The sequence below is a fragment of the Myodes glareolus genome, chromosome 12 (genome assembly GCF_982192425.1).
Source record: "Myodes glareolus chromosome 12, mMyoGla1.1, whole genome shotgun sequence".
Lineage (NCBI taxonomy): Eukaryota > Metazoa > Chordata > Mammalia > Rodentia > Cricetidae > Myodes > Myodes glareolus.
The window spans coordinates 42,923,542-42,936,345 of NC_142037.1; the positions used below are offsets into that span (position 1 = coordinate 42,923,542).

The 12,804-nt window shown below is 44.4% G+C and overlaps 1 protein-coding gene across 4 annotated transcripts in view; it reads left to right on the forward strand.

Moving 5' to 3' along the window:
* Enox1 (ecto-NOX disulfide-thiol exchanger 1) overlaps window positions 1–12,804 on the forward strand; it is a 554,924-nt gene that overhangs the window by 450,930 nt on the left and 91,190 nt on the right. For all 4 annotated transcript variants that reach the window (XM_048422010.3, XM_087912247.1, XM_048422009.3 and 1 more), the window contains one exon: window positions 2,646–2,763. In XM_048422010.3, coding sequence (XP_048277967.1) covers window positions 2,646–2,763 — 118 coding nt within the window. The remainder of the gene's footprint in view (window positions 1–2,645; window positions 2,764–12,804) is intronic.

The window sequence follows — 12,804 nt, forward strand, 5'->3', positions numbered from 1 at the left end:
AAATTACCTTTTATTTTTCTCTCCTACATGTTGCTTAATTGATTAAATACAAGTTAGTAATTTAACATTGTGGATGATGTCTCAGTTGCATATAAGCTTGATAATTGGCTTGATTTTTCTGCATTCCCATGTACAGCATCTGTTAATTACCTGCAACACCTCTGCAGATTTATTAGAGTGTGTTAGTGATTTACTGCTGAACCACGGGCACCCTGTGGAAACACCCTAGGTTCCCCTCCCTCCAATATTTCCCCTTCCAGCCACCTTCCCCACAAAACAACTGTCATGTGACAGTTTGTCTTTAATTGCAGAACTAAGCAACCGCCCCTTCAGCTTTGTTTATTCTTTCCACCTGGTTTCTCCTTGTTTTGGTTTTTTCCACGCCGCCTCTTTGGTAATTGAACTCTTCAGCAATAGAAAAATTAGCTGTCCATTGCCTAGAAATTTCCCCACTAATCTCATGTGGTGTCTTCCTCCAAGACCCGGCAGCCTTATTTAAGACAGAATCAGCCCTTCTTCCTCCTGGGTGGCATGGTCACAAAGGGAGGTGTTGTTTATCGGCCCAGTGAGCTCCAGGGACTCTCCTGTGACTGTCTGCTCTCCTGCTTCCCTGTCCTCCTCAAGGATAATTCCTTGGGTGCAGAGGTGTCCATTAGAAGACTGTTAACAGCATGGAATTTTCTCCCATCCTGCGACAGTTCAAATCTGTGAGCTAAGGGAAGACTTCTGAAGCCAGGGCAGCAAGGCAGGTCCACTGAGTGGGCAGTGGTCATGCCCCCAATGAGTTGGTGGGATTGTTTACTTTTATTGTTACTCATAGACTTATTATAAAGTAAAAGTATCTTAAGTGTTTGACTTTTAGTTAGAGGCCTTTAAAAGAAGAAAACGGAACAATGGAGGCCTTTCTCTGTTCTAGGTCTGTTTGAGAGCAGTACATGCTCTGGGAACAGAGTGTACAAGGCATCACAATTGGCTGGGTATAAAATAATGATATAGCCAATTAATGTAAACAATTACAGAATTCTGCTTTTAGGAACATTGGTAAGGATTTTATGTGTAATTTGGTACTTTTTACAATGGATTTACTAACATGCCATGGCAGCCAAATATCCTTGTCTTAATATTACCCCACTTTACGTGAACAGAAGCTCAATGAAATTTCCTGACTTGATTTCATTCACTGCTAACCCAAGTCCCTAGACATGGCAGGTCCTCAGACCACAGATCTGTAGTTAAAAAAGTAATAGCTGAGCCATCACTACCACAAAACTACAGCCCCATGAACACAGTAACAGGCTATAAAAGAGAAGACCTCTCTGTGTTTATTTGATCAGCGTCCTTTGAATGTTATGTCATGAATATATGAATGAATGTTTGGATAAATCATATCTAGGCAACTACAAATCAGTTCAACACAGTGTCTAGCATGAGAGCCGGGGAAATGGCTCAGTCTGTAAGCAAACACGAGGACACACGTTCAGATCCCTATGAATAACTGCATAGGCGTGCACCTATGGTTCGGAGCTAGAGAAGTGAAGACAGGAAGTTTCTAGAGCTTTATAGCCACCTAGTCTGAAACAGTGAGAGACCCTATATCAGAAAGCAAGGTGAAGAACAAGAAAGAAAAACACCAATTTCAGTCTCTAGACACACACAGTCACACATAGACACACACACATACACACATACATGCCGCACATATACACCAAGGGCAGGAGAGATGACTCAGAAGCTAGGTAGCTACTCGTCCAGAGGTCCTGAGTTCAATTTCCAGCAACCACACAGTGGCTAACAATCATCTCTAATGAGGTTTGGTGCCCTCTTCGACACGCAGGCATACATGGAGGCAGAATGTTGTATACACAATAAGTAAATAAATCTAACAAAAATAAGCTGGGCAATGGTGGTGCATGACTTTAATCCCAGTACTCAGGAGACAGAGACAGGCAGAGTTCTGTGAGTTCAAGGCTAACCTGGTCTACAAGAACTAGTTCCAGTACAGTCAGGTCTGTAACACAGAGAAACCCTGTCTTGAAAAGCAAAATAAATAAATAAATAAAAATAAAAAATAAAAAAAATTAAAATAAATTAAATTAAAAAGTTGATTCAGCCGTACATTCCACACATATACACTACAGTCTTTTAAATGTCTTAACTCATTTCGTCCTTAGTATCACGATGTTCCAGGAAGCAAATTGAGCAAAATTGGTATATAGTCGTATTCTTAAATTAGGATTTAAGGAGCAATCTAAATATAGCCTTCCTAATATCTTATTGCTCATATCTCTACTAGCTGTTGATGCTACTTCTGTGTGCCAGCTCTGTAGTCGCTAGTCCTCTGTAACTTTTCGGTGGCCCTGCCAGAGCAGACCTTGTTAATCAGGACACTGAGACGACAGAGAGATCAACCCATTCATCACAGAGCCCTTCCAAATCATTGGCGAGCAAGGATTTCTCCCAAGTGTCTGACACTAAAGCCTTCAGCCGCTCTTCCGACCCATCCCCTCACAAGATTCTTCTAAATTTTGGGGGGACGCTTTAGGCTCTACATGTTGATATGTGAGTCGTAATCTGCCAGAGACCGTGGGGAGATGGCGCGATGACGGTGGCCATGTTTCTGACGTTCACGCGCCCTGTGCTTTCAGGAGCTCCGGAACGCTCAAAGCGAGCAGCTCATGGGCATCCGCCGTGAGGAGGAAATGGAGATGTCCGATGATGAGAACTGTGACAGCCCAACCAAAAAAATGAGAGTCGATGAATCAGGTAATGCTGGCAACTGCCAGGTCCCCAGGAGGCGTCATAACGAGCCCCGAACCTTACGTGGGGAAGAAGTGTGAGGAGACGGCCACATAACTCACTTTTATTTGAGTTACACTAAACTTTCATCTTTTGGGTGACTACATTTTATTAATAGAATGTTAAACTCCTCCTTGGGAACATGATGATTTAAATTGCTCCAGTTGTTTCTCCATATGTAGATCTTGGGCCGTTATGCTTTGTTCAGAGATGTGTGCCTGTTCCCATAAAACCCCTTTTCCAGAGGGTGGCAGCCGCAGCTGATGCTGAATTACAGGTGAAACTCTTATCTCGGTCCGTGTGCTTCTTGCTCAGGGGTTGTTTAATCCCTAAAGAAGCTTGCCATGCTCCGAGTCAGCGTGCTGGAAAATTAACTCTGTCCCCCAATACAGTTCACCTAACCTTGCATCCGGATGGGGGCCACACCTGGTACCAAGTGAGGGGCATCCACTCCTTGGGTTAAGAGTGGAGCTCAAGCAAAGCCTTCTTTGTGTGCTCCGCCTTATCTAAGACCGATTCACACTGTCTCCGAGAGTCGCCTGGGAGTCACACCTGTCTCTGGCTTCTAGCTCAAAGACTGTCGGCTACTGAAATAGAGGACCTCGGCCAATGTGTTGGTAGAAGTGTATGGGGTAAAAGCAAAGACGACCCCCGCCATGCCCTCTGGAGTTTCCCTGATAGGAAATGACACTAGGCAGACTATATAGAAGAGATAGGCTTATTTATGATGTGCATGATTAAACACCAAGTGTAACCACTCGCCAGCCCAATGTTACATAGTGCTTATTTACTATTTTCCCGATGGAGGGGGCAAGGCAAGGCAATTCTGGGTAATAGTGAGTTTTAGGAGTACTCCATGAGCCTGGAGGATATGGGACATAGAACTTAGACAAAATCAGTTGGTGTCAGAACAGACAGTGGACAGTCAATGTTCTCTGTGGATGTTAAGTGGCATCAAACGCAGTGTTGACAGACATCAGTCTCTCTCCCGACACTATCAGGACCCACTGAAACACACTTGCAGGACAGGGAAGTAGGACCTGGTGTCTGTAATGAAGGATCTTTAGGGAAGCCCGTGGGATACCTTCTGACATTGGAGAGACGTTGGCCCTAGAAACCCTGGCTTCCCCCCAAGTCCCATCCTTGAAGTTTCTTTAGAAGCTTAGCATGCAAGCAAACACTGTCTCCCAGGGACTTCCCATTGTCTGCAAGCTCGTCCAGTGTTTATGCTTCTCATTAGGTAGAGACACCTTTCTCAGGACTGTTCCACTCTAAGGCTTGGAGAATTCTCCATTATTGGAGAATTCTGTCCTCGTGGGCACTTCTGTTCTGTAAGTCTTCATATATGAAAAGAAGGGGTAGACCTGTGATTTTTCTGAAATTCCCTGTGATCCTGCTATAAAATGTTTCTTTCCAACATAGTTTTATAATTTTTGAAAGTGAAAGCTGAGTTCTTAAGATTCTTAACGTTAGGTGTAAAAGAACTGAGTCTAAAATTCCAAGTTGAACCTGTCCCTTTTTTGTATATGCAACATTTCTTTTTTAAACAGCACTCAGATTTCCTAGGGAGACATACATGCGATTTCAGTTTGTTTAGGATAGCCTGGCATCAGGATGAATAGACAGAAGGCTCCCTAGGTCAATCTGGCAAATCCCATCAGCAATACATCCACAGAACTTCACTCACTTTAGACATGCCCACAGAGGTGGCAAGGACCTGTGCCCTCCTCAGAGACCAGCAGTCCCCCCGGAGGCCTATTGGAGAACAATTTCCCAGACATCTCTTGGCTTACACCCCAGGCATCCGATGAGATCGTGAAGTACAGCCTGTACCGTAAAGGTTTCCCCAGGCCTGTTACCTGGTCAGCAGAATTAATGAACAAATGCAGTGCATGCTGTCTGCCACGAACCGAGGGAAGAGACGAAAGGCCTGGAGTTCAAATGCCAGGCCCCGGCAGTTCAAAGTCCTTTTCGTGTTTCTTCAAATGAGCTGGGCCAGAGGACATGGCGTGTGGCTTCTGCACAGAGCACAGACTGATTAAAGAGAAGAGGAAGCAGCTGGCCATCTTTATTCCCCGAGGCCCTGGAGATCCTGCCCACAAGCAGGCCATTGTTTTCCTCTCAGCCCTGAGGATTCAGGGACATTGCCTAATGGCAAGAACTCCCGGCTGGTCTTTGGACTAAACCATGCTAATAATAACGACTTGAAGCAAAGGAGGAGGGGCAGGGACAGAGAGCTCAGAGCCTAAAGGAGACACCTTTCCTCACCACTCATTCTTAGGTACACGCGTGTGACTGGCCGTCACCCACATGGGTACTGCTTCCCCAAAATGTCCTGCTCTGATGAACTGATGGGAACTGCGAACAACAAAGTGAGGTTCGCTCTTCTCTGCAGGAGCCATCTCTGGCCCAGCTTCTCCCGGCAGAAAGTTTTTCTTTTTGTCTTTGCCTCAAGTATCCTAAGGAAATAGCCGGCCCAGAAATTATTAGAAATTCTGGGAAAGAACACCCCTTAGGGAACCTTCTACCGGTGATTGGAAGACATGGTGAAGCCATACTCAGGGTGGTCGGGCTGGAGCTCCCAGTGCATAGCATTTCCCCGCTAGGACAGAGACAACTGCAACAGGCAGGAGATTTGCCAGGGAGAGAACTGACTTTGTGTCTAGAAATAGCAAGTTGGTTATGTATATAAGGACTTGCATGATACCTTGGGTTTTATTTCTTAATAACCAAACTATTTCAATGTGTCTCTGCTTTTCTGGTCATAAAGACTTTACCATTCTATTTTTTACTTTTTTTTCTGTGTAAAATAATTTACAGCATATCTTTGGCTAGAGTTCCCTGGTTCTGCTTTAATATAGTTCTTGGCAGACCGTTCACACTCTGTCATTGGTCGGTCTTAAGAGGGAAAAGGCATTCGTTGGAGCAAAGCTAAGATAGTGATGAAAATGGAAATGGTTCTGCTAATAAACTGAAAACCATGGCAGGTTTCACCAAGCATCCACTGACGAAAACCGGCCCCCTCCTCTGGAGCCTAGAAAGCCAGCTTTTGATAAGAATGTGAATGGGTTATGCTTAGTTTGCCTCCTGCTGGAATCAAGCCAAGCCTTTAAACCCACATCTAGTCCTCTGTCCACCCCTGCTACCTTCCGTGGCTCTGTCCATCTTTTTCTCTCCAAGTGGACCGTGGAGGTGGGGCAGCTGCCTACAAGGAGGACAGGAGGGACGCTGCACCTGGGAGGCTTGGTATGGAGGAACCCAATAAGTTTTAGAATTGTTCGAGTTCAACAAGCCATTGTATGCAGGGTGGGCGAGACTTTTGATCTTATGAATAAGGCCAAGCACAAAATAATTACTCGGTCGTGCTCTGATGTTGTCTCCGTTGTTCTCCAACACCTGGCCCCAGACCATTCTCCCAACAAATATGTTGACCTTGACTCGCATGTCCCCCTCCATCCCATCGCGGTGATGGCATTCTTTCACAAGACAGCTAACGCCGAGAACATTTGTCCTGGTTCCATTTAAAAGGCACATGTTAAGATGCATACTCAATGAGGTTGCTTTGCTCGTCTTTGCCAAAACATTCGGAACCTGGTGTGAAACTCGGTGTCTCTGGCTGGATAGGCATCTTTCTGCTTACTGAAGGAAGGCATTGGCAAAGCACAACGGTGGCATGGTGAAGGCATTGTGCCTCCAAATAGAGAGAGTTAGACCTGATATCCCTGCCCTCCAAAGGATGCAATGGATGCGTTTTGAAGAAATAAAGCGTGGTATGTTAATTAAGGCACCAGACTAAACAAGAGGTGTGTCCTAAAGCCAGGAAGTTAAGTGTGGCATCATCCATCCCCGGCTTAAGGTTGTGCCGTCCATCCACTCTTCCGTGCTTGTTCAGAAATCACAAATTTTAGAAAGGTAGAATGAAAACGTCTTTGCTTGTAACTTACAACCCTTCAACCCTTCTACAGTATATAACAAATGCTTTGAGATGTTAACCGAACCTCACTGAAGGTCTGGGTTCTTGGTATAAGTGTGTGTGTGTCTGTGTGTGCTCCTGTGTGTGTGCTCCTGTGTGTGTCTAGGCATGCACAGAAGTGCATAGGTCAGAAGACAACTTTCAGGAGTCACTTCCACCGTCCGCCTTGTATGAGGCAGTGTGTCTCTTGCTATTTCTGTCACCATGCTGCATGTTCCAGACGAGCCAGACTTCAAGTTTCCGGTGCTACTCCAGCCTTCACCTCCCACTTAATTAGGTATGACCTCATCTAGCTCTTCCCCCCCTCTACCCTTTCCTTTTTAAAGTGGATTTGGCTCTAGGGATCTAACATCAGGGTCTCAGGCTTGCACGGTAAGCATTTCTGCCCACTGAGCCTCTCCCTACTCACAAATACTTTTTGAGCAATGAAGCTTTCTCTACGTTGTCAAATGTCCATAGAAATCCACAATACCGTTTTGTTTTATTATTGTTGTCTTTCATTTCACCGAGAACTTGGATGGTGATTTCCAGTCAAATTAGCAAGTCAATGTTAATTAGAATAGCAGTATTTGATCCGAATAGTTTTATCCGTAGCAGGATGCCTTGGGTTTAAAAATATGAATATTAAGGTCATCTTCGTCTGCCCCCTTGATTTCTTGAGTTCCAAGATTATCTCTGATTTTCTGTTACCGAATTCCCCTCATAATTAGGTTCTGAAAGCCCAGTGGGGAATGCCCCCACGGGGAGTCTGAGAAGAGGCTCACTGCAGGGTCCACACCAGCCAGGCATAGGAGTTACTAAATACCAAACTAGAGTCCTCCAGCTGACTAAAAATGGCTGTGCCGAAGGCAGTTTGCCGGAGGCTTTCTTGAGAGAGAGAGAGAGAGAGAGAGAGAGAGAGAGAGAGAGAGGTGGGAGGAGGGGCTGAACTGTGCTCTGCAGCAGCCAGCCACAGAGGTTTAGCGCCTGACAGAACAAGAGGTGTCTGCTGTGGAAAGTGTGCAGGCTCAGTTGGTAGCTGCATGCCAGGGCCCATGCTCCGCAAGGCAGGGACAGCACTGAGTAGAAGCCTAGGCTAGGACAAACTGCTTTTCCATGTCCTGACAGGCTTGGACATCTCCTAAGCACAGTAGCATCTGTTGAGGAAGGACCACGGAACCAAAGACAAGCCCTCACTTTTCGGCCTCAGCTGTGTGTCTTCCGGGAATCTAGGGCCGGCAAGGGAATAGTTTTGCTTTGTTTTCACACACTGTGCAAATCTTACCAACGGACTTCAAATAAATGTTGGTTTGGGGTCGATTTTTCAGTTCCCTGATTTTATGTACAGTTACAATTCCCTGCCATAATGGACAGACTTCTTTAAAAAATATAAAAACCATTTCTCCTTGAAAATTGATTTATCTGTTAAATACTTGGAGACAGATGCTATTTAATGGACCCTGTAGATGAGGAGTCCTTTCTTATGGAAGCCCTCCTGCTGCCCAGACGGGCCCTATGTATCTGGATTATACATTCTTGATCCTACTGTAAACTTATGCCCTTACTGTTCTGCAGAACCTAGCAATGCCACAGTTGACTCCTGATTTTCCTTATAATGAGCAAACTCTCCATAATCGACTACTTCCGGTAAAACCGCCCTGTGTTTTTTAGATTGCCTGTGTCGAGGTGATCATCTAAGGGTCTCCCCAGGACTCTGCTGCTTTGCTGCCCTTCCTTAAAAGCTCAGTGGAGCCCTTGTTAGGGTCCAACACCTGTGCTCTGCCTGAAGCGAGAAAGACTCCCTCGATGGAACGGATGGCTTCCCTTTTGCCACCCCCAGGTGCACATACAAAACGCACAGGGGCTCTGCAAGGCTGAGAGTGAGACCTTCTGGACCCCGCAGAAGGCCTGGGCTACAGGCCACCTACCAGACAGAAGAAGGGAGTAAGGATCTCTAAATCATTGTCTGAAAGGGAGAGCCATGGGGGGCTTGACTGTAAAGGATTCAGACATCGGGGGGGTCTCAGCCTCACCACTTGCATACAGCCCACAGTACCCCAATATTTTTCAGCTTCCCAGAACACCATCAGATCTATTCCGGCTCCCTGTGGCTGGGGCCATCTCACTGTGTTGAGGCTCACTGAGACTCCCCAGTTTCCTTAGCAGGCTCGAAGGACACCGAGGGAATATTTATGTAATAAGATGCGAAGTTGCTATGGCAAATACTATAGCAACCTAACACCTCCTGGAGCCAGGCAGGGGCTTGTAACAGCAGTCTAAATTTACATTTACTGGGGTGTCATTTTACCGACACCCTTAGCATCTCGTCCTGACAGGATGTGAAAATATGTTTTTCGGCTCGAGTTGGAGCAAAATTAGCACAGTGTTGTTGGAGTTTAAGTGTAGTCGTCACGACTTCTGGAAAAAGCTAGCCGACTAATTCTGGAAGGGGTTAGATGGCAGGCTCCAGGTGAGTTTGTATGTGTCTCTTGTTTTGCTAAGCATGGGGCTCCATCGCCTTGCCTTAACTACTGGTTTCCGCCTTTACCCTGTAAGCGATACAGAAGCATGCCCGACCGTGAAAAGGGAACTTGTTCTCAATGCTGCTGTGTGCTGTCAAGGGCTTGCTCGCCTGTGATTTCAGTAGATGCTCACAGAAGATACTTTCAGCCTGTTAGCTCACTGCCCTCCCCTTGAAAGGCAGCTAGCATGGTTTCAGAGCAAACCTACTTCTCATATAAAAACAAAATACAGCCTCTGAAGGAAGTCAGTACCTAAGGATGGCGACTGTAGCAGAAAATATGGCTGTTGCAGTGCTAGAGGAAAAGTTTGGATTTCTAATTTTTTGCCCTTCTGTGCAGCAGAACTATCTATTTCAATGTATTTTGTAAAGCTCAATAGAGGGAATTTTAAATTATTTGGTTTTAGACAGGCCTGTTTATACAACACATTTTTTAAAAGCCTTCTGCTATGTTAATGACATAAAAAAATGCAGAGCAAGTCTGTGTTCCCTGTTGGCTCCTGGCTCTTTCTCACAAATCCCTGGGAGCTGAGGCTACCATGAGTGCACACCTGAGGTTCTCGAGGCCTAATTACGGAGACAGCCCTCCAAGACCATGTTTCAGATCCATTAAATGTGAACATGGCTGAGAAGCCCTAGATATGCAGGCCAGTTACTAATGAAAAGTTCTTACCCATTGATTTTTCTCCCATGTCTCTCTGTCTCAAGTTTTAAAGTGTGCCTCCAAGGTTGTCAAAGTGGAACACTGGCCAAGAGAATCAATATCAAACCATATTAAAACATAGCTGTTGCTAACGTCTTAGCACCATGATATACTGCCAATGGGCGTCAATGTCCTTATTCTCATGTTTTTATATTTCATCATTCATCTAAGCACACTTCGTGGCATCAAGCTATTAGACCCTGGCCAGACATCATCCTAACCAGGTAGCCGCACACTAATGGAAAAGGAGACCCTAGCCAGACATCATCCCGATCAGGTAGCCACAGACTAATGGAAAAGGAACCTGAAAAAAGTCATTGTTTCCTCTCTTATTTTCAGAAACTCCACTTTCCATTGCATGTTTGTCTTGTAATTAGAAGTCCTAGGAATCGATGCTTAAAGCAGCCTGCAAGTTGTGCTCGTATTATGCTTTCCTGTGGCTTAATCTCTTGATACTTGGAGCAGACAATGTGTTCAGAATTGGGGCATCCTGGTTTCAGGACACGATGTGTAAAATCTCCTGAGAAGTTTTTAAGGAAGAAAATTTTTTATTTAAACTCCAACCACTAGCAGAGGAGCAGAGAGAATCTTCTCTGGGGCCACAGTTGCTAACATGTTAATTGCAGTGCTTCAGACTGGACAATGCATGTTCCACGGTGAGTCCTTTCTGATTCTAAGCTTTTGGGTTTACACTTGGGGCATGTGGCCATTGCATCTTGAAGTGGTTATATACATTTTCATTTCTCAGCATTACTTTCGAAACATTTAAATCTCTCGCTGCACTATCAGGTACACACTGCAGTAGAGTATTGTTTAGTGATACATCTGATCAGATTTGGAAAAAGAATCATGTTTTAGAGATTTTTAAGTGGCACAATCAAAGGTTCTCAGTGTGGCTGCTAAGCGATAAAAGCATTTATGAAATCACATATGTGACTGATCCCAAATATGTGCTTACATAAGTGTACATGCAAAATTTATATGTTAGGAGGAAGCATACTATATTTACTATAAGGAAATGAGTAAAAATATTTAGAGTGTGTGTCTGTAAAAGATGATAATTTGATTTTTTTATTATAAATGATTTTTATTTTTTCCTTCTTTGTGTGTTTCCAAAATGCCTAAAACTTTAGAGGTGTGTGTGTTATCTTAATAATACCATGAGGAAAACATTAAGGTTAAAATTCCGTACCAAGAAAAATTAGCTGGATAGCCGATATCAAATACACATCTGGATGGGCGTGAGGGTATAGCTTGCAGAAAGAAGGATACGTAGAATAGCTGCCGATAATGAGGAAAAGCTTCCGAGTTCCCTTAAAAAAAAAACCTGGCTGTGAATAATACAGTCACTATGAAAATATGAAAAGGTAAACACGATAAAAGGTGATGGAGCACATATCCATTTCAACAGCCCCAAAGTCCAAGCGCCCCTCTCCGCTAACACTGGTTCACGCAGACATCAAACCGGTAGCAAAAACGATCCTGCCATAGTAAGTCATCCGAGTGCTGACAGTGTAAGGAACCTTAGGATGTTAGCCGAACAGGTCCTTCAAGTGTTGCATAGTAAAGATGCACCCAGGAAACTGCTTTTGAGTCAACTCCAACAAAAATAAATATTCAGGAAAGTTGCAGTCAGTCAGTCTTCTGGTGGAAAGATATTTCCTTAAAGAGTGCCTGCTATATGGGTATAGACAGAAAGAAGAAACAGTTTGGAGAAATGTCGGGAGTGGGTGAGCCATGCACACAGTTGCAGCCAGTGTCTTCTGTTACCCAACTCTCCAAAGTGATAAAGAGAAAAATAAGGATCCTTCTCTCTGAACATGAGCACACAATAAGTGATTGATCTAAGCTGCAATATCAGCCCTTTGACTTCCCATGGTATTCCCTATTTTCTTTGCACCCCAGGGCCTGCAAGCGCCCACAAGACTATCAGTGTATTGACTCAACATCTAATTTCAGGACTTATTGAAGTGCCTCTCCCTGTTTCCCTGTTCCCAGGGCTTTTCTTTATAAGACATACCTCTAAATACATCTTTGAAATAGAAGTCTGAGGGAGAGCATACAGGACAATATCAATCTCACCGTACTTCCCACACCCAGGGAAGGTGGGTTCTGGAAGAGACGCTCAAAGCAATATGTTTTCTCTTTCCTCAATATTCTGAATTCAATAAGGACCAAAATTGAGTTTTTGTACCCCCAGTAATAAGTGGAATTGCTTAATAAATATAAAAAGTCAATAGTGGACCTTGTTGAGTTATTGTAATTATAAGTTGTGAGGCTCAATCTGTAATATATTTGGCTAGTGTTTTGGGGACAGGATGTGAACTTTCATTCTTCTCTTAGTGACTTACCCATTGGCTTCCATTTTTGTCTTCATACTAGGTTTTTCTAGTACAGTTTGTGTAATTCCTAAAACCATCCCTTCCCCTGGCCTTAGCTCTTGGCCTCTGTAATTATATGAAGCATTGTCACAATACAAAGCAGTGACAAAATTGAACAACATCCACTGGATCATTACAGTGTGCCTGGGACCATGGCTTTTGTCTGGAAGTGCCAGATTAAAGGGGAAATTACTAAAGTCGTGTAAGACTAATTAAGACTCGCTCCCTGAAGTGAAAGCATTGCTCATACATTCTAGGAAGTCCTCACAGCCCATTACAGTCCTCCTTTGCCTAGGATAGCCTTTGCCAAGGATAGCTTTTGCCCAGGATAGCCTTTGCCAAGGATAGCTTTTGCCCAGGATAGCCTTCACCTGCTGTGTACTCAGTTACTGCCCGAAGCCCGCAGGGAACCCTTGCTATAAAGAATGGCGAGAGACGAGAGATTCCGAAA